We start from the raw sequence: 23,259 nt of genomic DNA, 5'->3' as shown, positions 1-23,259 counted from the left end.
GATGGGAAAGGTATAATGGATGCACTGGGAGAATGTGTATGAGGAAAAAGGAAAAATCTGAAACCCTACCAGCTATCCGACTTGAAAACTGGGTTTTGGTAGTCTAAAACTCACATGAAACCAACAGTCCTGTAAGTAATATAGTAGGAAAACAGAATTTTAAATGTCTCAAATGTGGAAACAATATTTTCTTCAGAAGAATGTTGCAACTCTTGTACTCTACATTCATTGTCTCATCTTCAGCTGCAAAAGCAATGTAACATAATTTATCTCATATTCATTTTGAAAGAATCTTCAAAAGACTAAAAAGTGAAGTTGATAAAAATGGGTTGATACATTATACACTGATACAATTACAACAGCCAGAAGAGTGAGCTTTTATAAATAGGAAAACACACCCACAGAACATCTGAAAAGGCAAGTATGGGAGGATATTTTAAGATGTTTTTCAATCCATCATCAGTAATTTTTGTGAGAGGATTTTTTAACACAATTTGGTGATTTGATATTACAGAATATTTTAGTTTAATTTTTTGATAATGTTCATATAAGTCAGGTAAAAATAGGCTGAGTTGTCCAGCTAGAGAGGTAGAACTACAGAAAAGAAACACAGTCTCTCTTCTGTCTTCAATTTTCAAAATGCTACTGTGAAGAATTATGGGTAGTTTTCATTCTTCATGTCTTTGTTTCAAAAACATCAAACTATATTTGGAATAGCATTCATGGCAATGAAGTTTTAAGCTCAAAGAAGCTTAAGTGATAATGGTGTCTGTGTTATAAATGTGCTTGTGTTGCCTAGAATCTCAGCAATGATGTCCCCTCCATGCCTCTTCCTTCCTGGGGCTCAGTTTCTTTATTTACGTATAACTTGTCTGACACAATGTTATTGTGGGAATCAAATGAAATAATTCATATAAAAGAGGAAGGGTAAAAGTTCTCTTTATGATGTAAATTCTGTTTATATATTTTAGCCTAGATCTTAATCAGATAATGAATCTGTTTCAATTTTATTCTGAAATGATTAACTAAATATTAAAGAGTCCGATTTATACCTTTGCCTTTAAAAATATACATAACATATTTTTGGTAAAGTTACAGGAGATAGTTCATGATAGTAAAGTTTGCAAATATTAAGAAAAAGAACTTGCATAGTATAAATGTAACCACATAATCATAGTATAAACTTTATAGGAGGTGAGTAATTTTAGATGAATATATGAAAATCTTACCAGCAATGAGAATAATTGACCCACAAATTTTAAATTGAATGAAGGATATTTACTATAATTTCACATTAAACTTATTGAGAAAGTAGGAAATTTAAAACATCATCTCTCTTTTACCACAAATAAAAACAAAACCAATTATTATATCATAGGGTATTTGTGAGAGTTAAATGAAATAGCATTTGAAAAGTTTAGCATGTTGCCAGGTACCTAGTGGGCATTCAGTGCATGAGAGCTATTATGATTATTTTTATTATTACTCATCTCTGTTTCCAGTGTTTCTAAGTGATGGCATTTGCCATTACGGCTCTCAGGTCAGAATTTCAGAGAAACAGTCTCTGAGATGGAGACTCCATTACGGAATGCCTTTGGGATCAATATTTGTGAAAAATGAAGAAAGTAGAATTGAGCAGAGGACGTTGTTTAAATGCATTCACAACAAAGTTTTCAGCTTATCCTTTATAACCATCCCTAAGCATTCATCATCCTTACCTTTGGTCATGGACTGAAAAGCTGGGGCATAACTTGGGCCAGACAACTCTTTTTGGCTGAGGGCAATTCCCAGAGAGGGACTTTGGTGAAGCGAGCAGCCACCAATACTTTCAGTGGCTTGGGAAAAGAGTACCTCAATTTTTAAAGGCAATCTGGGCAATACACCATGGTGTCTACTACAGTGGCCTACAGTAGCCTCAGTTAAAATGGACACAATTGGGCACCTGGGTGGCGCAGTCGGTTAAGCGTCCGACTTCAGCCAGGTCACGATCTCGCAGTCCGTGAGTTTGAGCCCTGCGCCAGGCTCTGGGCTGATGGCTCAGAGCCTGGAGCCTGTTTCCGATTCTGTGTCTCCCTCTCTCTCTGCCCCTTCCCCGTTCATGCTCTGTCTCTCTCTGTCCCAAAAATAAATAAACGTTGAAAAAAAATTAAAAAAAATGGACACAATTAGTTATCCTTCCTAATTCAATTCATTTGAATAGGCCCACAAATCAATTTGAATAATGAAAGGGAGAGGAACACAAGAAAACAATAAAACGGGAATTTTTTTTAAAAAAAATATCGAGATTTGAATAGCATCCTCTTAAGAAACAAATAAAATCAAATACTGTACAAAATTGGAGTATTGAGAAAAGATGAGTATTAGGACTTAATAGTAATTTAGGTACTCATTTCAGTAACTTGACTTGAATATTTGACACACTTGGAAAACTACAATTTTATAACTTAAAGATACTTTTATCTACTTATTTATTTTAAGCTATTTAGTACATATATATTTATAAAAAAATATTTGCTGTCTTATAAAAATAAATCTTTATTAGATTGGAACAGGGAAGGAGTTGCAGAGTCAAGGTCCATTTGATAATTCATCAGTGTACAGTTGCAGGACAACTGACAGAAATTTAAAGTAATAACGGATAAGCACAATCGAAATTCTCAACTGAAACTCAAAGTATTTGGAGTGTTATTTTGTGTGAAAATTTATATTAGAAGTTTGTTATGTGTATTAAAAAGACTAGTAAGTCTAAGTAAGTAATTCATTATTGAAAATGACTTAGAATTAGGTAAGAATGTATTTTCATGAAGTCACAGAAATAATCAGATAGACTTAATAGTCAAAATTAAAAACAATGACATGATTTTGCAAACACGTACTGGGGTCTACCAATGGTCACATTTCTAAAGAAACAGACACTTTATTCCAGATTAAACTCATCCTTTGGTTGGATTAAAAACAACCAACCCAAGGACAATGTAGTATTATAGAAATCCAGCCTGAGTTAATACAGGGAAAAATAATTTTGGAGAAAAACAACTTTCAAAAGGAAAAAAATTATGGAGTCCTCAACATGTAAGCACTTCTTAATCTCTGAAGGTAGTGAGCTAATAGCATATTTAATTTCTGGAGTTTACAATCCAGGAAAGCAAATTCTATTAAGAGGTAAATAGTGCTTTATATTTCTCATTCTCCCCCTTTCCCAATGCAATAACCGGAAATATCCTAATTGGTTCTGATGAAAATCTCTAGAAAGTATATATTTTTATCCCCTCAGAGATCACAGAACACAGACTATGTTGATCAGATTTTTCCTGCCATAGCCTACACTAAAATTGACTTTCTCTATCAAGAAACTTTATTTTTCTTTTTTCTCTCTTTCAGAAAAACAATAACAAAAAAGTAAACTTACAGTTCTTCATTAAAAAACACTGAAGAGGGGCACTTGGGTGGCTCGGTCGGTTAAGCGTCCGACTTCGATTCAGGCCATGATCTCACGGTCCGTGAGTTCGAGCCCCCGCGTCGGGCTCTGTGCTGACGGCTCAGAGCCTGGAGCCTATTTCAGATTCTGTGTCTCCCTCTCTCTCTGCCCTTCCCCTGTTCATGCTCTGTCTCTCTCTGTCTCAAAAATAAATAAACGTTAAAAAAATTAAAAACAAACACTGAAGAGAAACTAGTGACTTTCATATCACCCATACGCTATATAAATGTATTATAAAGATAAAACAGCTACCAACAATGGACCTTTAAATGAACAAAAAAATCTCTGTATCTTCACCATATTACCACACCCAGAAAGTTTGTTTTGGTGGACTATATTTAAATGAACAAAGTGAGTCCTGTGATTTGAATGAGTAACGTCTTTTTATATGTGATAATGTTGGAAGCGTTACCTGATTTTGCTACATTTGACCAACTATGAAGAAGCTCACTTCAAATTTTGCTTTGTGGGACCCCCTGCTAATCAGAGTAAATGGAGGTGGATAATCAACATGGTATTACTACTCAGCTGTGATCCTGGTGGTATTATGGCCCACAGATTATGTAGGTAACATCCCCAGGATTTAAGGAAGACTCTCCCAATAATTGACTGTCTTAGATGTCACCGAGGCAGTCACCTTTCATTCAGTTCCAAATTTTGCTCAAGTGAATATCCAATTTTGTGTCAAAGTAAAAAAGCAAGTACATAAACTATCCTGTTATAAGAAAAGGTTTTAACAGAATTTTATGCAGTATTTAACTATATTAAAATCTCTGAAATCATGCAATAGTTGGCTAAGTCGAGAAAATGGTTTACATCAAATTATTAGTTTTTTTTTAAGTAGACATTGTCTTTTTTGTTTTTTAATGTTTATTCATTTTTGAGAGAAAGCACACATGAGTGGGGGGGTGGGCAGAAGGGAGGAGGACAGGGGATCCAAAGTGGGCTCTGAGCTGACAGCAGTGAGCCTGATGCGGTGCTCCAAGTCAGGAACCCTGAGATTGTGACCTGAGCTGAAGTCAGATGCTCAACTGACTGAGACACCCAGGTGCCCCTCAAATTATTTTTTTATTCAGCAAAGATTGACTGAGTGGCTATTCTGTGGACATCCATAGTGCAACATAATAAAAAAATAAAACAGCGTATTAGCTTCTGGTTTTAGGGACCCCACAGTTTAGCTTGTTTCATGAATATATAAAATGTTATAGAATAATAGATTTTAATGGTATATTTTGTTCCTGTTCATAGGACTGCATGAAACATATACACATACCAAAAAATATGGGCATTCTTTTTTGCTATGGAAGCTACTACTACTTTGAAGATAGTGGGTGGAGGAATTTTTCTTTAAGCAGGGAGAATGGCTGTGGTAACTTTTCCAAGAATAGTCTGAAAATTCTAGGGCCTTTTAGGGTAATTTCTCTCTTTCTTAAGAGACCAAGTTTGACTGATGATTATTCTGTCCTATTAAAATTACAAATTGGCTTCTTTTCTTAAGTTAGATGAAAGACCTGGAAAGTGGTGGTAAAACAAATATGTGCAAGTCAAAAGTTTATAGCAGAGAACAGAAAGTTGGTGAGTTACCAGGATGCTGGGATTTACAGCAAGACCTAGATCTAGGAGGCAAGTAATCAAGTGATGAGGAAAGACAAGCCCTTTGTCAGGGAGGGAGAAGTTAGGGCTCAGAGTTTAGGAGGCCTTATTACTTAAAAGTACAAATATTACTAGTGAGTATAATGAACCAAAGAGAATGTGTTCCTTTGATAGAGCTACTGATCCTCTGCCCTTTCACACACTTTCTGATTAATTATGAAATGCCTCCAAGACCTGCTAATGTGATGAAGAAGATGTAGTAGATGCTTTAGAGGTCCTCAGAACTTTATGCCTTAGTAAACCCTGACAATGTGTCCAATGATTTCATTCATTTTTACAATATTCACAATGTTCCACTGGGAAAGAGAATGGTGCCAGTTAAGCACTTACTGTCTTCCATTCTGAGACTTTTACAATCCTTAGGAAATAGGTGTTAATTCCCAAGAAGATAAGCTAGGAACAAAAGTAACTATAATATGAAGACTGGCATAGGCTAGAACATTTCAACTAATGTCAAATCCTTATGATACTAAAGAATTTGTATTCTAGCCCCTTTTATCTACCTAATACTCCACAAAAATCATAGATATGAAGCAGGTATGTTCCTTTATGATTCTTATGCTTGGTATACAGATTATCACAATTTCTCCTATTTTCCAACACTCTGACATTCAGGTCTGATTCGTAATGGAATGGACTAGTTCATAGGAGTGAGTTCCTCATCACTAAAACGGTTCCAGCAGACGCTAATATACTGATGGAGTATCAGCCTAGGACAAACCCTATAATTTCCAAGATCTCTCACAGCCCTGATATACCATATCTTTTCTCATTTTAGGTTGCCTTTCTCTTTCTTCTTTTCCTATCCTAATGAGGTCTAGGTCAGGTAGCACCTTCTCCCCAAATAATGTTACTTCACATAATTGTTATGATGAGTTGTATATATAGCTTATATATATGTGTGTGTATATATATATGATATATATATCTTATATATATATAGCTTATATATGTGTATATAGCTTATATATATGTATATGTGCGTGTGTATACACACACACACACACACACAGCCAATGATATTTGGCTGTAATAAAAAATAGTAATTGTTTTTTATAGCCATCTTTTTTCTTGAATTGTTTAATATTCTATGTTATCTTTTATTTCTTAAAGACTATAACCAAATCATCTTTTTACTTTTATTTCCCACAGTTTATAGAGAAGGGATGTACACATATGGTCAATGAATATGGAAAATGTACGCTTTACAAAGAAGAAAGAATAAATAATGCAGTTTAAAAATCACGCTGTATTTAATCTTGTAACCCCAATTTAGTATTCATGTGCCCTGGAAAAGTCTTATGCTTCAGTTTCCTCATTAAAAATGATGCCAAATATCTCTACTATGCCTTCTTGGGTATATTGTTACAACCAGAGAATTCAGTAAATATGAAGGACCATTCAAATAGTACACTTTCATTTGGTTATTGTCCATTTAGTTACAATTTAGCATGTTTGGAGAATTCATAATGGAAAGGGCAATTCTTCTTTAGTGGAGTATCCTGATTACAAATGTTTAAGTTTTTTCTCTTCCAAAAAACAGAGCAAATTTCAGGCTTCCAGTATATTCAGTGTAACTGTTCTTTAACATTATAAAGATTAAAACTAGCTTATATCTCTAACGAATAATTAGGACTTTCAAGTCTCTGAAAAAACAATGGATAACCACAGTTCTCCATTAAGATTGTAACTTTGGAGCTACCTGGCCATGCTCAGGTACTGTCCAGACATCCTGAGAGTATTAGGAGGTTCTTGCAGACCTCTGACCAACATAAACAATTGTGTTGAAACACAATTGTAAATACCTTATTTGATAAGAGGATGGTTATTTAAGGCCAAACTTGTAATGGTCAACTCCTCATTGCTTAATCAGTCTAGAGTGAATATAAAATCCACAATAGCTTCAATTCCTGCTCCCCACAGCTGTCTGAATTGTCTCCCCCCAAAACACAAATCTTAATCACATGACTCCCTGCTACCTTCCAAATACAACCCCAATTCCATGGCTTGAAAGTCAGTGCCTTTTACACTGGTCTCTGCTGCTTTTCTTTAAATGTATTCAAAAACTATTCACTTATTGTGTACTATGTGCCCTCACTATGTTGTTAGGTCTAGTGGTTCCTCACTGTTCCTGAAACATGTTCTAAACTCTTCTGTCCCTTCTGTCTTTACTTTATCTGCTCACTCTGTCTGAGATACAGTTTTCTCTCCTAGCCTTCTGGCAAAATCCTACCTTTCCAGCTCAGGTTCAGAAACCATCTCCTCCTGACAGCCATATGCACAAAGTTCTCTGGTGATAGCACTGTTATAGCAGATAGATCACTAGCTCATCCTGCGGTCCCTCCCTTAAACTGTGCTCTCTTATGGATGGAGGGCTGTGTATTTTACTTTCATCCACAGCACTTAACTTGTAATGATGAACTGAAATTAATACCTTAAGGATAGCCTCACTAACTTGTCACATTTAGTTAATTCATATCATTGTCAAAAAAAGTGATTTGGGTGAATGGGATCAAATATATTTGATTGCTTCGACCCTTTTAACAGTGGCATTGGTAATTAGGATTCACTTCAAATCAGTCAAAATCCTGGATTTGTACAACCTGGCATAAGTAAAAGGGGCAAGGGAAATAGAAGCATTTTCAATACAGATGTTTTAATTTAAATTTCAAAGCAATAGTTATTATTTTTTTAACGAGATGTGATTTTATGTTTTTTCATTCTCTTGTAATGCAGTCTGAAAGCTATTTTATTTAAAACAAAACCGTGTATGTAACATTATATATAGATGTATGATAGCTACACTTAAAAATTTGTTTACAGTTTTATCTAAGAAACAATGGCTGTGTATAAAAGACACCAGTACAATTAGTTGAAAAGTAAATAACTCCATTAAGCTATATTTTGCCATCTACGAGATGCTAAATATCAACACCATTGGTATTTTTTCTCCCAGAGATTTGGTTGATTCACTTGATGCTATGCAGTGTTAATGTGCTCAAAAAGTATACCCCTCTTCCTTTTCTGATTTACCCCTATTCAATTGCCCGCTGGTAGGTTAGGTCTAGGGCAGTTAATTCAGTCAAAGGCACACTCTGTTCCTGGTTAGCAGTCCCTGAATCTGTTTGGTTTTCTTACTCTGCTGTGCTAGCCTAGGTCCCCATGGTCCTTCAATGCTTTCCCTTAAAACTCAGAGCATGGGGCGCCTGGGTGGCGCAGTCGGTTAAGCGTCCGACTTCAGCCAGGTCACGATCTCGCGGTCCGTGAGTTCGAGCCCCGCGTCAGGCTCTGGGCTGATGGCTCAGAGCCTGGAGCCTGTTTCCGATTCTGTGTCTCCCTCTCTCTCTGCCCCTCCCCCGTTCATGCTCTGTCTCTCTCTGTCCCAAAAATAAATAAACGTTGAAAAATTAAAAAAAAACAAAAACAAAACTCAGAGCAGTTCATAAATGATCTTCTCTTCTGAGTCCTATCCTGTCCTCATTATCACCAGAGTCTTCAGTTGTCCTCTTAAACAGGAGGTAGCCCACAAGTCCAGAGGCATCCCAAATTTCCCTTATTTATAAAACTTTCATTTCTCCTCTTAAAATATATTATTTGGGGGATAGCATGCTTTTTTTTTTTTCTCTGCCTTATCAATGTCATAAAATGGAATTTTCTCCCGTATATATCCTTGAAGCCAGCCAGGACTCAATCAGAGTTGGAGGTAATTAAGAGGAAGGGGATAGATAATTTCTTTATAGTAGTTTTACAGCTTCCAAATATTTTTAAGTACATATGTATTTCTATTAATTATTCTAAATATACTAAAAATGATGAGTGCTAAATTACCTTAAAACTAAATATTATTCTCACTTCTCAGTATGATAATGTGCTTTCTTTTCTTTTATTCTATAGCTTCTTATTACTGTCTACAATCCAGAGCCTATGTTTAACATGGCCTTTATCATATGGATTTGCATGGAGTAAGGAGTCAATTTTTTATGTCTTAAAGGTAAGAACAGCATATATACAAAGAGGGATACGGCAGGTATTGTCAACTTCCAACTTTATAAAAAAGATTAAAGGTATTTGTTGCTACAAATGAATGATATCAAACTAAAGTGGTAATGTCTAAGAGACAAAAATAAGAATTCTTATTATATAAGAATAATTTTACCAGGACCATTAATTTCTCTCGATATTTTAAACAAAAAGGGGTCCTGTTTATATGAAGAAAACCCAATATTCATTTTAGACATATTTTTACTTTATGTATCTGATCACTCAGAGTGAATTTTTACAGATACTCTTAAGAAGATATATTTTTGTTAGTATATTTTTGTTCTGAAATGTGATATTTTTGTATTACATTTTTCTGGTTCTGTTTTATTTGTTCACAATCTTGAAGGAACTGTTAACCCCAGGTAAAGGAAAAAGGAAAGTCACAAATTAGGGAAAATGAGTTTAATTTAACATGATCTAAATGATTTGCATATAACATAACCATTAATAATTAAAATTAATTTATTTGATTAGATGTGAATGATGTGGTTATTAATTATTTCTTATATATATTATTTCTCCCATTAATTTCAAAGTAAATCAGGATGAAAAGAAACATTTAGAAGGAAATGTTTAATTTTGGTTACATTGGCAAATGTAACAAAGACAGTTCATATTTATTCTTCTACTAATATTAAATTCTAAAGTGAGAAGGGACATTAGAAATTTTCTGGTTTAATCCACTCACTTCATTTGTCTATGAGATTATTGCCCAGGAAAGCCAAGTGGCTGGCTTTTTGTTACAAAGCTGATTAGGACTTGACCTGGGACTGGATCCAGAAAATTTCTGACTTTGGATCTGGACTTTTTTTTTTTTCCCCCCACTGTACCATATTACTTGTAAAATAAAATTCAATATAAACTGAGCTTTATATATATATTTGGTCTTACCACAGCTGTGGTTTTCTAGTGTTTCCCAAACTGTTTACAGAAGAATAAATGGATATTAACAAGTATGGGGAAACATTTACATTTTTTTAAATGTTTATTTATTTTTGAGAGAGAGAGACACAGAGTGTGGGTGGAGGAGGGGCAGAGAGAGAGGGAGACACAGAATCTGAAGCAGGCTCCAGGGTCTGAGCTGTCAGCATAGAGCACAATGTAGGGCTAGAACTCACGAACTGTAAGATCATGACCTGAGCCAAAGTCGGATGCTTAACCAACTGAGCCACCGAAGTGCCCTGAGGAAATACTTTAAGTTGGATTTTCAGGCATAAATTACATTTGGATTCACCTCTTCAGCCAAAATAAAAGGGATATTTTAGGCAAAATCTCTCTCTGTTACCCTACTTCCATCATCCTTCTCTCCTTTCATCATTATTTCATTCTTTTATCTTAAACAAGAACTTGGGGGAAGAAGGTCTTTTTTCACTTCTCTGTTGAGAACACTGATGTTCTATAGCATTTGGCTCAAAAGATTCCCACTTCAGTTAGTTGATTGCCACAAAATTGTGTAATATAGGACAAGATATTACAAGGGAATGACTTGGTAGACAAAAAATGAATGTGCCTTGTCTAAGGCTGACATGTATTTATGACTATTGGTTGATGTTTAAGGTCTGCTTAAGCTCATGTTTAATTCCCTTGAGGAGTTAAAGAATCTTCAAAATTACTATTTCTTGAGGAGTAGGATAGGCAGGCTTATTTCATTTATTTATTGTATCATATTTACTGTTTAAAGTGCTTTAAATAACACTAGTATGTAGCAATATAACTTCTAAGAAGTAATGTGTAAATGTTGACAAAATTAATCAAGTAAATAAAAGTGAGAAATAAACCAGATTTGCATGATGAAGTATTTCCAATTACTTACTGAGCTTTACAAAATTACTTTCAATTTGACATAACATATAATAATGAAAGAAAGTAATAGTTTGAATCAAATATATTTTTTCCCTATTTTTCCTTAGCATTTCATAAATAATAAAGTTTTACATTTGAGTGTAAATTTTAAAAATTATAGTACTCGACAAATAGAAGTGTATTAACTTACGGCCCTGATGCTTTCAAAATGTCCACCTTCTTTCTCAAAATCAATAGGCTGTCCTTTTAGTGTCCAGTAGAAAGTGACATCCAAACTAGCATCATGAATTGCTTTGCAATTAAGGACAATGCTTTCTCCCACGGTTAACTCTGTTCTTTTAGGAGTAAGTTCTATTCTTGTAGGTTCTATAGAAATAAAAATGCATTAATTAACATAATCAACACATAGTATTTCCCTGTATTTTATATTTTAAATAATAGAGAAAAACTTAAGCAAAGAATCTATACAATGCAGTTGCTCTGGATACACATCTTTAAATAAACTATTATTAATTGAAATATTACCTTTTTTTGTATGCTAGGGCATTTTAGTATGCTTTTGTAGGAGACTGATGGTTTAAAAGTTGCTATTCCTATTAAGAAGTAAGCATGGATGAAAAAGACAAGAAAACACATAACTATAAGCAGCATTTGGCATTCCAGAAGAAGGAAAATTAGAAAAAAAGAAGTTGTAACCTCCTGGTCTACCTTCAAGGATCATCAAGTATAAATAAAAGGATTTTTTTTAACAATAAAATATGTTCCATATCTAAGGAGGAAGAAGTCAGGTGAGTTCACTTCTTTAAAAGTTATAGAAGTCAGCTCCTCTCAAATTACTATTTTAACACAGACAGAAATATAATACTACAACTATGCCAACTTATATTTGCTTTATACACTACAAAACCCTTTTATGAATAGAAAATGCACTTCTCTAGCTGATTATAAAATAATTTTGATAAATTGTGGATGGTTTAATGTAGATCCAGAAAGAAAGGCAAATTATTGAATGGAAAATTTTTTGAGAAAAAAATGTGTGTTTAATTACTAAAGGATTCAATTAAAAATTTAAAAATAGATACATTTTTACTGTGTTTAAAATAAGTTTGAACCAATAAAGGCTAATACTGCTATTCATCTAAGGGTTATTTAAGCTAGTGATCAAATAATTGAAATATGATTTTTTAAAATGAAGTAGAAGGTGATAGAGATAGGATTTTGATTTAGTCTTTTTTCCTAGATTCCTGGTTGTAGATACCTCAAGAAGACTGACACAAATGATTAAAAATTAGGCTAATTTTCCTATTTTAGCTCTATTGTTGGCAATAGCATAGCCTGATGAAACATCATTCTTAACCACGGATAAGATCCTTTAATATGCAACATCCCTTTAAGCAGTCAGAGAGAAAATTAATGTAAATATTAACATTATAAAAGTCAGATATTCAGTGTGGCTTTCTAAATTCTGACTTCATCAGAGAAGACAGATCATCACAGCATATTATAGTTTAAACATTGTGAGAATTGGAATGTTCTGGGTAACTAAATATTCCATTTAACTTGTGATTTACAGAAAACTTTTTTGATATTATTTACAAAAAAGTCTGTGAATCCAGCATTGCTTCATTATGATAAACATTATATAGCACAATAAGACACAGATTAGCAGACTGATTCTGCTACATACATATTGGATTCCCATAATGTATGCTATAAATGAAAACATCATTTAAATCATGTTCCTTCCTTCTCTTAATGTTTGCCTCTTTTCTAAAATATCAGAGTACTGGCTATTTTAATGACACTTTTATTTGTAAAGAAAAAGAAAACATTTCTACTTTTTTGTAGCCAAAGCATGATTCACTATATAATACATGCCCACATGGAAAAAATCAATCAAGGATATAGGGCAGTTGTGAAAAATATTTCTTTGCCAATTGATGAGATTTTTCTGCCTAACATATGAGATATTCTTAGTAGTAAACAATGATACGTAGTCTCAAAAAAATGTTCTAGGCCAAAATCTAGTTCACTTTAGAACTAGAAAACTAACAGAAACATTTAAGTGACAATATTTATAACACTAAAAAATGACAGTATATAAAAAATTCCATTGATGCAAGCACCAAAGAGCAGGTCAGGTAACCGTTTAACTGATGCACACTCAAACACCACACATTCCTGTCCTCTGTCTGCTATCCTTTCTGCCCAGTCCCACGGTGACAAAGGAATATTACTGATTGATGTTAAAATTAATTTTGATAGAGGAAAATATTTTTATACTGTTGGAATACTTTTAAATTTTGAGACATCAAGTAAAACTTGAGAAAGATTTCTTTATCCTCTCACATATTTTGTTGAAAGCAAAATATTTAAGTTTCTACCAACAATGTGTTCCTTTCTTTATGGTCTCCTAAATAATGGAAGGGACAATTTGGCTGTGTTAGTTCTATGTTTGTAGTGTATCTTATCAATAGAAGCATGCACACACATAGGCGCAAACACAATTTACATGCATATTGTATTTATTTGCTTTCTGACAAAGCTGTGAAACTATGCTTGTAACACAGTTAGCCACATTTTCTTACCTTTTACAGATACTGAAGCTATGGTTTCAGCAGAACCAAAGACATTTTCCCCTTGGCAAACGTACTTTCCCTCATCTGATTTAGAAGCATTTAGGATCCGTAGACTTCCGTCTGGAAGAATAGCTATTCTGAAAATTATTAAAAAAGGTTTTTGCCTCTTTTACTGCAAATCAGGTAAGTAGTAAAAAACTCTGATGATGTCTGAAACCACCTCCAAGGTAATAATAAATAAGATAAAGGGATCACTGTGAAAATATGTGATAGTAGAAATGTTTTACCCTTTAAGAAATTATGCAATAAACCCACTTAATATCCTCTTATATTTAAAAGGGTCAGAGAGTTAAAGGTTATTTTTTGACACTTTTTGACAGTTCATTTTAAAACTTATGGGAAAAGGTGACCCTGAAATTGGTTATTAAAACTTATAATATAACCCAGCGATATTTTAATATGAAGCTTGAGTATTTTACTTCAAACCCAGAGTGACCTCAAAAATCAAATATAGAAAGAAACAGCATAAAAACATACGGGAGGACAAGTGCAGAACATAAAATTAATTGTATACAGCCAAGAGATGATTTATGGTGGTTTCTCTACAGTGCCACCAGTGCGGCAAGGGTATGAAAATGAGACCTGATACCTGATACCTGGGCTGCTCACACTGCACTTTTTAAATATAAAAACATGATACCTGAGTTTGCATTTGGGCTTTTTCGAGACCTTTGCTAAAAGTGGACCTTGAGACTTATATGAAGGTGACAAATTAAAGCATTATTAAAAATTTTTTTAGAAGTTCAGTGAAAGTTGACATTTGGGATTATCATATTATCCTGTGTATTCATCCTCCCAGAAATATATGGATTTCAAAATTAATTAGTACTTTTGTCCTTTCTCCCTTTTTTGCTCCTGAAATATAACCCATTACATCACCAATGCATCAACCTCCTCAAGCAACCTGAAGTAAAATAGAAGTTGTCAGTGTCATTTTATTTGTTATGCCACTAGAGTTTGGATTGACTTTTGGGAGAGGAAGTATCAAGCTTTTGATAAGAACTAGTGGCCCTAGTGAACTTAAAATCCTAAAATTAGGTCTTTTAGGTTCTGAAAAGAATAATGTATTCCATGTTAATATAATATTAAACTATTTAAGAAACAAGAATATGTTTAGTCTACTTCCTTCATGTTATTTTAAGGTATGTATTCAATCTTGCCAATTACCCAGAACTGAGTTATTAAAAACATTGAACTTTGTAACAATTGGATTAGATTCTAGGTTGCTGACTATTGCTTATGAATTTATAACTACATACTATCATCAATAAAGATACTAGTTTAAAAACATCATATTCTTTTCAATATACATCAAACCTGCCTTACAATGTATAAGGAAGACAAATTTAGAAACAAGCCAAACTTGGAATAGAGACTTTGATTTTGTAATATATGTCTAGGAGAGATAACTAACTTGAGGCGTTTGGAAAACACAGTGCCCTTAAGAGTTATATAAACCCATTCAAGATGGTCAATACAAAATTCTATTCATTATTTAAATAGTGCTCATTTTCTATAAAAATGAAATATATTTATTCCATTTAAATTCCAAAGATAAACATACTATAAAAAGATAAACTTGAAAGTGAAACATACTTTATCCAAACAAATAGGCATTATCTTATGAGAATTACAAAGTTTAATGAAATATTAATTTCTATAATCTATTCAGATCACTAATATCTTTAATATATCTGGATTTTACTGCTTCTAATCTAGCAGGTGGGAAGTTTGGCTTAAAATCCATTTCCTTTAAAGAAATAAATATATCTTAGACACTGGCAGTATTTCAGCTCTTGATTTAAGATAAGTCCTTTCTCACTGACAGGAGGCAATACATTATACCCTCCTTTTAAAGATAGTTTATGAACACCCCTGTACTTTAGGCCACTTGGGGGTTGAAGAATTTTGAATATCATGATTTTTTTTATCTGTCAAGTGGCAATGTCATTTAACCAAAAGCCTGTCTACCGATTCAAATGACAAATCTCTATCAGATGAGCTCATATGCATTTTTTTAATGTAAAAAGAAAAACTAAATGAGACTGTGAATGTGATTTACATTATAATATCTGGCTATTTCACACATAATTATTTAGATAACTGAATATTTAATTAATGTTTTCTAGCAATTTCCAGCCTCTTTATCTATCTTCTCTCCTCTTCTACTACTATGTAACTCCTACATTTGAAATTTTCAAATTTGGGGATTCATTCTGCTGAGAAGTCCACAAATTGGAGCAGGGTAGTAAGGGAGTAGTGAAGTAAAGGTCTGTTGGGGGTAAGGAGAGATTTTACAAATGCAAACCAGCATTCTAGCATTGGGTGCCAAGTTATGCTTACTATATTCTTATCTCTAAACTTTTCCATGAGTTTTTGCCTAGACCTGGAGATGTCTTGATTCACATCTTGCACTAAATTACTGGATCTCTGCCTTGTTAATCTGCCTAATATGTTTATCTAGGATAGCATCATGCTTACCCTTATCTTGCAAGGATTTAGTGCTAACTTCTTTTTTTTTTTTTTTTTTATAAGCTTGCTTATTTATTTTGAGTGAAAGAGAGAGAGAGAGAGGGAGAAGAAATTCCAAACAGGCTCCGCACGGACAACCCACATCATGGGGCTTGAACCCACGAACTGTGAGATCATGACCTAAGCTGAAATCAGGAGTTGGACACTAAACCTACTGAACCACCCAGGCACCCCTATAGCTAACTTCTTGGTGCGATCTTGATTTCCAAATTTCAGGGCCATTTTCTGGACCTTCCACTTCCATTTTTGGCTTACCTGTCAGATACCTCACAAGTTAGCTTAGGTTCTTCCAGTTAGACTGCCAGCCTAGAGATACTACCTACTTACCAACTGTCACTTTAGAGATCACACTTTGACTTCCAGATTAGCTTTCTTTTGGTACCATATCATAGTGGATATAATATTACAAAATCATTAATCATTACTTAAGATTATATGCTTTCAAGTCAGAGATGGTTGAGTTTAAGTCACTGTCATTGACTGTTATGTGTGTGATTTTAAGCAGTTAATCTCTTTATATGTAAAATTTTATAAATATATATAACTAGTTCTTCAAAAGTATTAACTAGATAATATATATAAATTATTATACTTTAGTAGTGTTGATAGCCATTAATTTAAAGTGTATTAAAATATAAGTAAAGTTTGTGACAAATTTTAAAAAGGAAAAAAAAACCCAGAAAGTTATAAATCTCAAGTATTTTAGGGTGAATCAGTAAGTCTTTTCTGAGGGAGTGATATTTGAGATGAGAACTGAAGGATCAGAGGAAGTTAACCAGGAGTTAAGAGTGGGGAAAGGAGAGGGGATAGCATTTGCAAAGGCCTTGAGGTGGGAAGGACCACAAAACCTTAAAGAATCAAATGGCCAATTATGATGACAGCATATAAAAGGGGCAGGATTGGCCCAAAGAGGCAGATGGGAACAAGATCATGTAGGACCTAGTATAGTATGGGAAACATTTGTTCTTTATTTTAAGGGCAAAGGGAAGCTACCATTAAAAAAAAAAAAACAAAAAAACCTATATTGAGGTATGATAGTTATATAACAGGTTCACAGGTTTAAAGCACATACTTTGAAAAGTCCTCACAAATGGATGCAGACACAAACTATTACCACAGTCAAGAGAGTCAATGCATACATCACCCCCAAAGTATTTCTGTGTTCCTTTGTGTTCTCTACTTATAATCTCTTCTTATCACACCCTTATCCCTTGGCAATTACTGATCTGCTTTCTGTCCCCATAGTAAGTTTTAACTTTAACATAACTTCATATACATGAAATCATAACATTATATATCCTTTCTGTTTAGTTTATTTCATTCAGCATAGCTGGGATTCATCTGTATTGTTGCAATGATAAATAATCCAATCCATTTTGTTGCTGAATAGTATTCCATTGAGTGTATATACCACTACTTGTTTATCCATTCACCTTTTGGTGGATGCTTGAGCTATTTTCAGCTTGGATCTACTACAAATAGAGCTGCTATCAACATTGTGTAAAGAGTGTTTTATGGATATTTGCTTATATTTCTTTTGGATAGGTACTTAGGACTAATTACTGGATCGTTTGGTTTATGTTCATGCTTAATGTTTAACTTTTTAAAGGAGATGTTGTACCATTTCCAAGCAGTTACACCACACTTTAAATTCCTCACGGCATCATCTGAGAATTCTTGTAACACTTGAGATGGTCAGTCTTCCTAATTTTAGATATTATAATAATTAGGTAGTAGAATCTTACGGGAGTTTTAAGTCGCATTTCTTTAATGACTAATGATATTGAGCATCTTTCAAGTGCTGGTTACCCATCTATACATCTTCTTTGGTGAAGTAATAAAATATTTTAGCAATTTTTTATGAAATTGTCTTCTTATTCAGGTTTGACAGTTTTTTTTAATATTCTATATATAACTCCTTTTTCAGGAAGGATAATGGCAAATATTTGCTGTCGGTTTACGGCATGTTTTAACATTTTTCCAACAGCAGAAGTTCTTAAGGTTGATGAAGTACAACATATCGATTTTATTTTATGCTTTGTGTTTTTGTGGTTGTACTAGAAAATCTTTACCTAACCTAAGGTCACAAAAAGTTCTTTGTTTATTTGTTGTTTTGGTTTCAGGAGTAGAATTTAGTGATTCATCACTTACATGTAACACCCAGTGCTCAACACAAGTGTCCTCCTCAATGTCCATCACCCATTTAGCCCATCCCCAACCCACCTCCCTTCATTAACACTCAGTTTGTTCTCTATGATTAAGAGTCTCATATCGTTTGCTTCCCTCTCTCATTTATTTCCTCTTCCCATATATTCATCTCTTTTGTTTCTTAAATCCCACATTAGTGAAATCATAAGGTATTTGTATTTCTCTAACTTATTTCACTTAGCATTAATACACTCTAGCTCCATCCATGATGTTTCAAATGGAAAGAGTTCATTCTTTTGGTTTGATCTCTGAGTAATATCCAATTGTCTCTCTCTCTCTCTCTATCCATCTATCTATCATCTATCATCTATTTATCTGTCATTTGTCTATCCATCTATCATCTATCATCTATCTATCTGTCATCTATCTATCTATCTATCTATCTATCTATCTATCATCTATACTACATCTTCTTTATCCATTAGTCAGTCAATGAACACCTGGGGTCTTTCCATAATTTGTCTATTGTTGATAATGCTGCTATAAACATCAGGGTACAGGTGCCACTTTGGATCTGTGTTTTTGTATTCTTTGTGTATATACCCAGTAGTGGGATTACTAGATTGTAGTACAGTTCTATCTAAAAATTTTTGAGGGACCTCCATACTGTTTTCCAGAGTGGCTGCACCAGTTTGTATTCCCACCAACAGTGCACCAGTGTTCCTTTTTCTCCACATCCTTGCCAATACCTGTTGTTTCTTAAATTTTTTATTGTAGTCATTCTGACAGGTGTGAGGTGATATCTCATTGTAGCTTTGATTTGCATATCCCTGATAATGAGTGATGTTGAGCATCTTTTCATGTGTCTGTTAGCCATCTGGATGTGTTCTTTGGAAAAATGTCTATTCAAGCCTTCTACCCAATTTTAATTGGATTATTTGTTTTTGGGGTGTTGAGTTGTAACAGTTCTTTATAGATGTTTGGATACTACCCTCTAATGGATATGTCATTTGCAAATATCTTTTCCCATTTCATGGGTTACCTTTTAGTTTTGTGACTGCTTCCTTCCCTATGCATGAGCTTTTTATTTTGATATAGTCCTAATAGTGTATTTTTGCTACTATTTTCCTTGCCTTAGGACACACTTCTAGAAAAACATTGCTAAGGCCAATGTCAGAGACCTATCTGATTGTGTTCTATTCTAAGATTTTTATGGGTTCAAGTTTCACACTTAGGTCTTTAATGCATTTTGAGTTTATTTTTTTTGTGTAGGGTGAAAGAAAGTGGCCCAGTTTCATTCTTTTGCATGAAGCTATCCAGTTTTACCAACACCATTTGTTGAAGAGACTGTCTTTTCCCAATGGGTACTTTTTCCTGCTTTGTTGAAGACTAATTGACCATATAAATGTGGGTTTATTTCTGGGTTTTCTATTCTGTTCCATTCATCTATGTGTCTATCTTTTGTGCCAGTATCATACTGTTTTGATCACTACAAATTTGTAATATAATTTGAAGTCTGGAATTATGATACCATCAGATTTTCTTTTCTTTTTCAAGATTGTTTTGGCAATTTGGGGTCTTTTGTGGTTCCATATACGTTTTAGGATATTTTTTTCTAGTGCTATGAAAAATGCTGTTGATATTTTTGTAAGGATTGAATTAGATATGCAGATTACTTTGGGTAATACAGGCATTTTAACAATATTTGTTTTTCCAGTCCATGAGCATGGAATGTCTTTCCATATCTTTGTGTTGTCCTCAATTTCTTTCATCAGTGGTTTATAGTTTTCAGAGTTGAGGTCTTTCACCTCTTTTTTTTTTTCTAGGTATCTCATTATTTTTGTTGCATTTGTAAATGGGATTGCTTTCTTGATTTCTCTTTCTGCTCTTTCATTGTTAGTATATAGAAATGCAACAGATCTCTGCACATTGATTTTGTATCCTGTAACTTTACTGAATTTATTCATTAGTTCATTAGATGGATTCTTTAGGGTTTTGTATATTAGTATCATGTCATCTGTAAATAGTATAAGTTTTATTTCTTCCTTACCAATTTGGGTGCATTTTATTTTATTTTGTTGTCTGATTGCTGTGGCTAGGACTTTCAACACTATGTTGAAAAGAAGTGTTAAGAGTGGACATCCTTGTCTTACACATAACCTTAGGGGGAAAGCTCTGTTTTTCCCCATTAAGGATGATGTTCTCTGGGGATTTTTCATATATGGCTTTCTTATGTTGAGTTATGTTCTTTCTATACCTACTCTATTGAGGGGCTTTTATTATAAATGGATGTTTTACCTTGTCAAATGCTTTTTTTTTTTTTTGCATCTAGTGAAATGATCATATGGTTTTTATTCTTTCTCTTGTTGATGTATCATGTTGATTGATTTACAAATGTTGAACCACCCTTGCATACTGGCATACACCCAATCCCACTTGATCATTGTGAATGATTTTTTAAATGTTAGATTCTGTTTGCTAGTCTTCTGTTGAGGACTTTTGCATCTATGGTCATCAAAGGTATTGGCTTGTAGTTCTCTTTATTCGTGATGTCTTTGTCTGGCCTTGTGATCTGGGTAATACTGGCCTCATAGAATAAGTCTGGAAGTTTCCTTTCTTATTTTCTTTTTTGGAATAGTTTGAGAAGAATAGGTAGTAACTCTTCTTTAAATGTTTGGTAGAATTTACCCATAAAGCCGTCTGCTCTTGGACTTTTGTTTATTGTGAGTTTTGTTTGTTTGTTTTTTTAGAAAAAGAAAAAGTGGGGCAAGGGAAGAGGGAGGGGGAGAGATAGAATCTTAAGCTGGCTCAACGCCAGTATGGACCTGATACAGGACTCAATCTCACAACCATGAGATCATGACATGAACTGAAAGATTCAGATGCTTAACAGACTGAGCTATCAAGGAACTTCAAATTTTTTGTTTACTGATTCAATCTCCTCCTTCCTAGTATTCAATCTGTTTAAATTCTCTACTTTCTGCTTCAGTTTTGGTAAATTATATGTTGCCAGGAATTTACCATTTCTTCTAGGTTGTCCAATTTGTTGGCATATAGTTTTTCATATCCTCTTACAATGTTTGTATTTCTGTGGTGTTTGTTATTTCTCCTCTTTCATTTGTAATTTTTTGGGTCCTTTCTCTTCATTTTTTTTAACAATATTGGTTAGATGATTATAAATTTTATTTATCTTTTCAAAGAACCAGCTCTTGACTTTACCTGCTCTACTGTTTTTTGTTTGTTTCCATAGCATTTATTTCTGTTCTAATCTTTATTATTTCCTTACTTCTCTTGGCTTTTGGTGATGTTTGCAGTTTTTTTTTTCTAGTTCCTTTAGGTGTAAGGTTATCTTGTTTATTTGAGATCTTTCTCGCTTCTTGAGATTGGCTTGTATTGCTATAAACTTCCCTCTTAGAATCATTTTGCTGCATCCCAAAGGTTTTGGAATATTGTGTTTTCATTTTCATTTATTTCCATGTACTTTTTGTTTCTTTGATTTCTGGTTTAGTAGGATGTTCTTCAACCTCCTTGTATTTGTAATCTTTCTAGATTTTTTTCTTGTGGTTGGTCTCTAGTTTCATAGCATTGTGATCCAAAAAGTTACATGGTATGACTTCACTCTTTTTCAATTTGTTGAGACTTGTTTTGTGGCCTAATATGTGACTTAATATTTATTCTGGAGAATATTCCATGTGCCCCTGAAAAGAATGTGTACTCTGCTCTTTTAGGATAGACTGTCCTAAATATATCTTAAATCCACCTTGTCCAATGTGCCTTTCAAAGTCATTGTTTCTGTGTGGATTTTTTGGTTGGATGATCTGCCCACTGATATAAGTGGGGTGTTAAAATCCTCTACTATTATTGCATTACTATCAATTTGTTAGTAACTGTTTTATGTATTTTAGTGATTTCATTAGGTGCATAAATATTTACAATTGTTCTATCTTGTTGAATTGTCCCGTTTATTACTATCATATACTGTCCTTTGTCTCTTGTTACAGTCTTTGTTTAGTCCACTTTGTCTGATATAAGTATTGTTACTCTGGTTTGCTTTTCACATCCATTTGCATAATAGATGTTTCTTCACTCCTTCACTTTCAATCTGTAGGTGTGCCTTTAGGTCCAAAATGAGTCTTCTGTAAGTAGCATATAGATGGGCCTTGTTTTTTCATCCATGTCTTTTGATTGGAGCGTTTAGTCCATTTGCATTCAAAATAATTATTGATTGATATGTATTTATTGTCATTTTATTACCTGTTTTGTGGTTGTTTTTGTAGTTTTTCTCTGATCCTTCTATTCTTCTTTGTCATGGTTTGCTGGTTTTCTTTAATGATATATTTGGATTTCTTTCTCTATTCTTTGCATATCTATTTGTGGTTTTTGTTTTGTGGTTACCATTAGGTTTGAATATAACATCTTCTGCATACAGCAGTCTATACTAGGTTGATGGTCTCTTCAGTTTAAGCCCATTCTTTATTCCTCTTTTCCCCACATTTTAGGTACATGGTCTCATATTTTGCATCCTTTTATTTTGTGAGTTCCTTTGATTGTTTTTTTTTACAGAAATATTCATTTTTTAACTTCTCTTGAGTTTCCTAGTTCCATATTGTTGGTTTTGCTTTTGTACTGAGTCCTCTTTAATATTTCTTGCTCTGCAAGGAACGTGGTCAAAAACTCCTTTAGATTTTGTTTGTCTAGGAAACTTTTTATACCTCCTTTGTTTTGAAGGATAGCCTTGCTGTATAGAATATTCTTGGCTGCAGATTTTTCTCATTCAGCACTTTGAATATATCATGGCATTCCTTTCTGGGTTGCAAAATTTCTGCTGAAAAATCCACTGATAGCCTTATGGGGTTTTCTTTGTATGGTATTTTCTTCTTTTGTCTTTCTGCTTTTTTTTCTTTATCATTATATTTTTGCTTTTCTTTCACTTTTTTTTTTCATTTTGCTATTTTAATTACAATA

General features: G+C 33.6%; 1 protein-coding gene across 3 annotated transcripts in view; it reads right to left on the bottom strand.

Moving 5' to 3' along the window:
• Positions 1-23,259, bottom strand: part of CNTN5 (contactin 5) — a 1,407,026-nt gene that overhangs the window by 142,617 nt on the left and 1,241,150 nt on the right. For all 3 annotated transcript variants that reach the window (XM_040489700.1, XM_040489698.1, XM_040489699.1), the window contains 2 exons: positions 13,564-13,691; positions 11,166-11,341 (listed from right to left, as the gene is read on the bottom strand). In XM_040489700.1, coding sequence (XP_040345634.1) covers positions 11,166-11,341; positions 13,564-13,691 — 304 coding nt within the window. The remainder of the gene's footprint in view (positions 1-11,165; positions 11,342-13,563; positions 13,692-23,259) is intronic.

This window comes from Herpailurus yagouaroundi, unplaced genomic scaffold, assembly GCF_014898765.1.
Source record: "Herpailurus yagouaroundi ecotype Mexico unplaced genomic scaffold, PumYag 180, whole genome shotgun sequence".
In the NCBI taxonomy this organism is placed as follows: Eukaryota; Metazoa; Chordata; class Mammalia; order Carnivora; family Felidae; genus Herpailurus; species Herpailurus yagouaroundi.
This window is presented reverse-complemented; position numbering and strand designations above follow the sequence as displayed.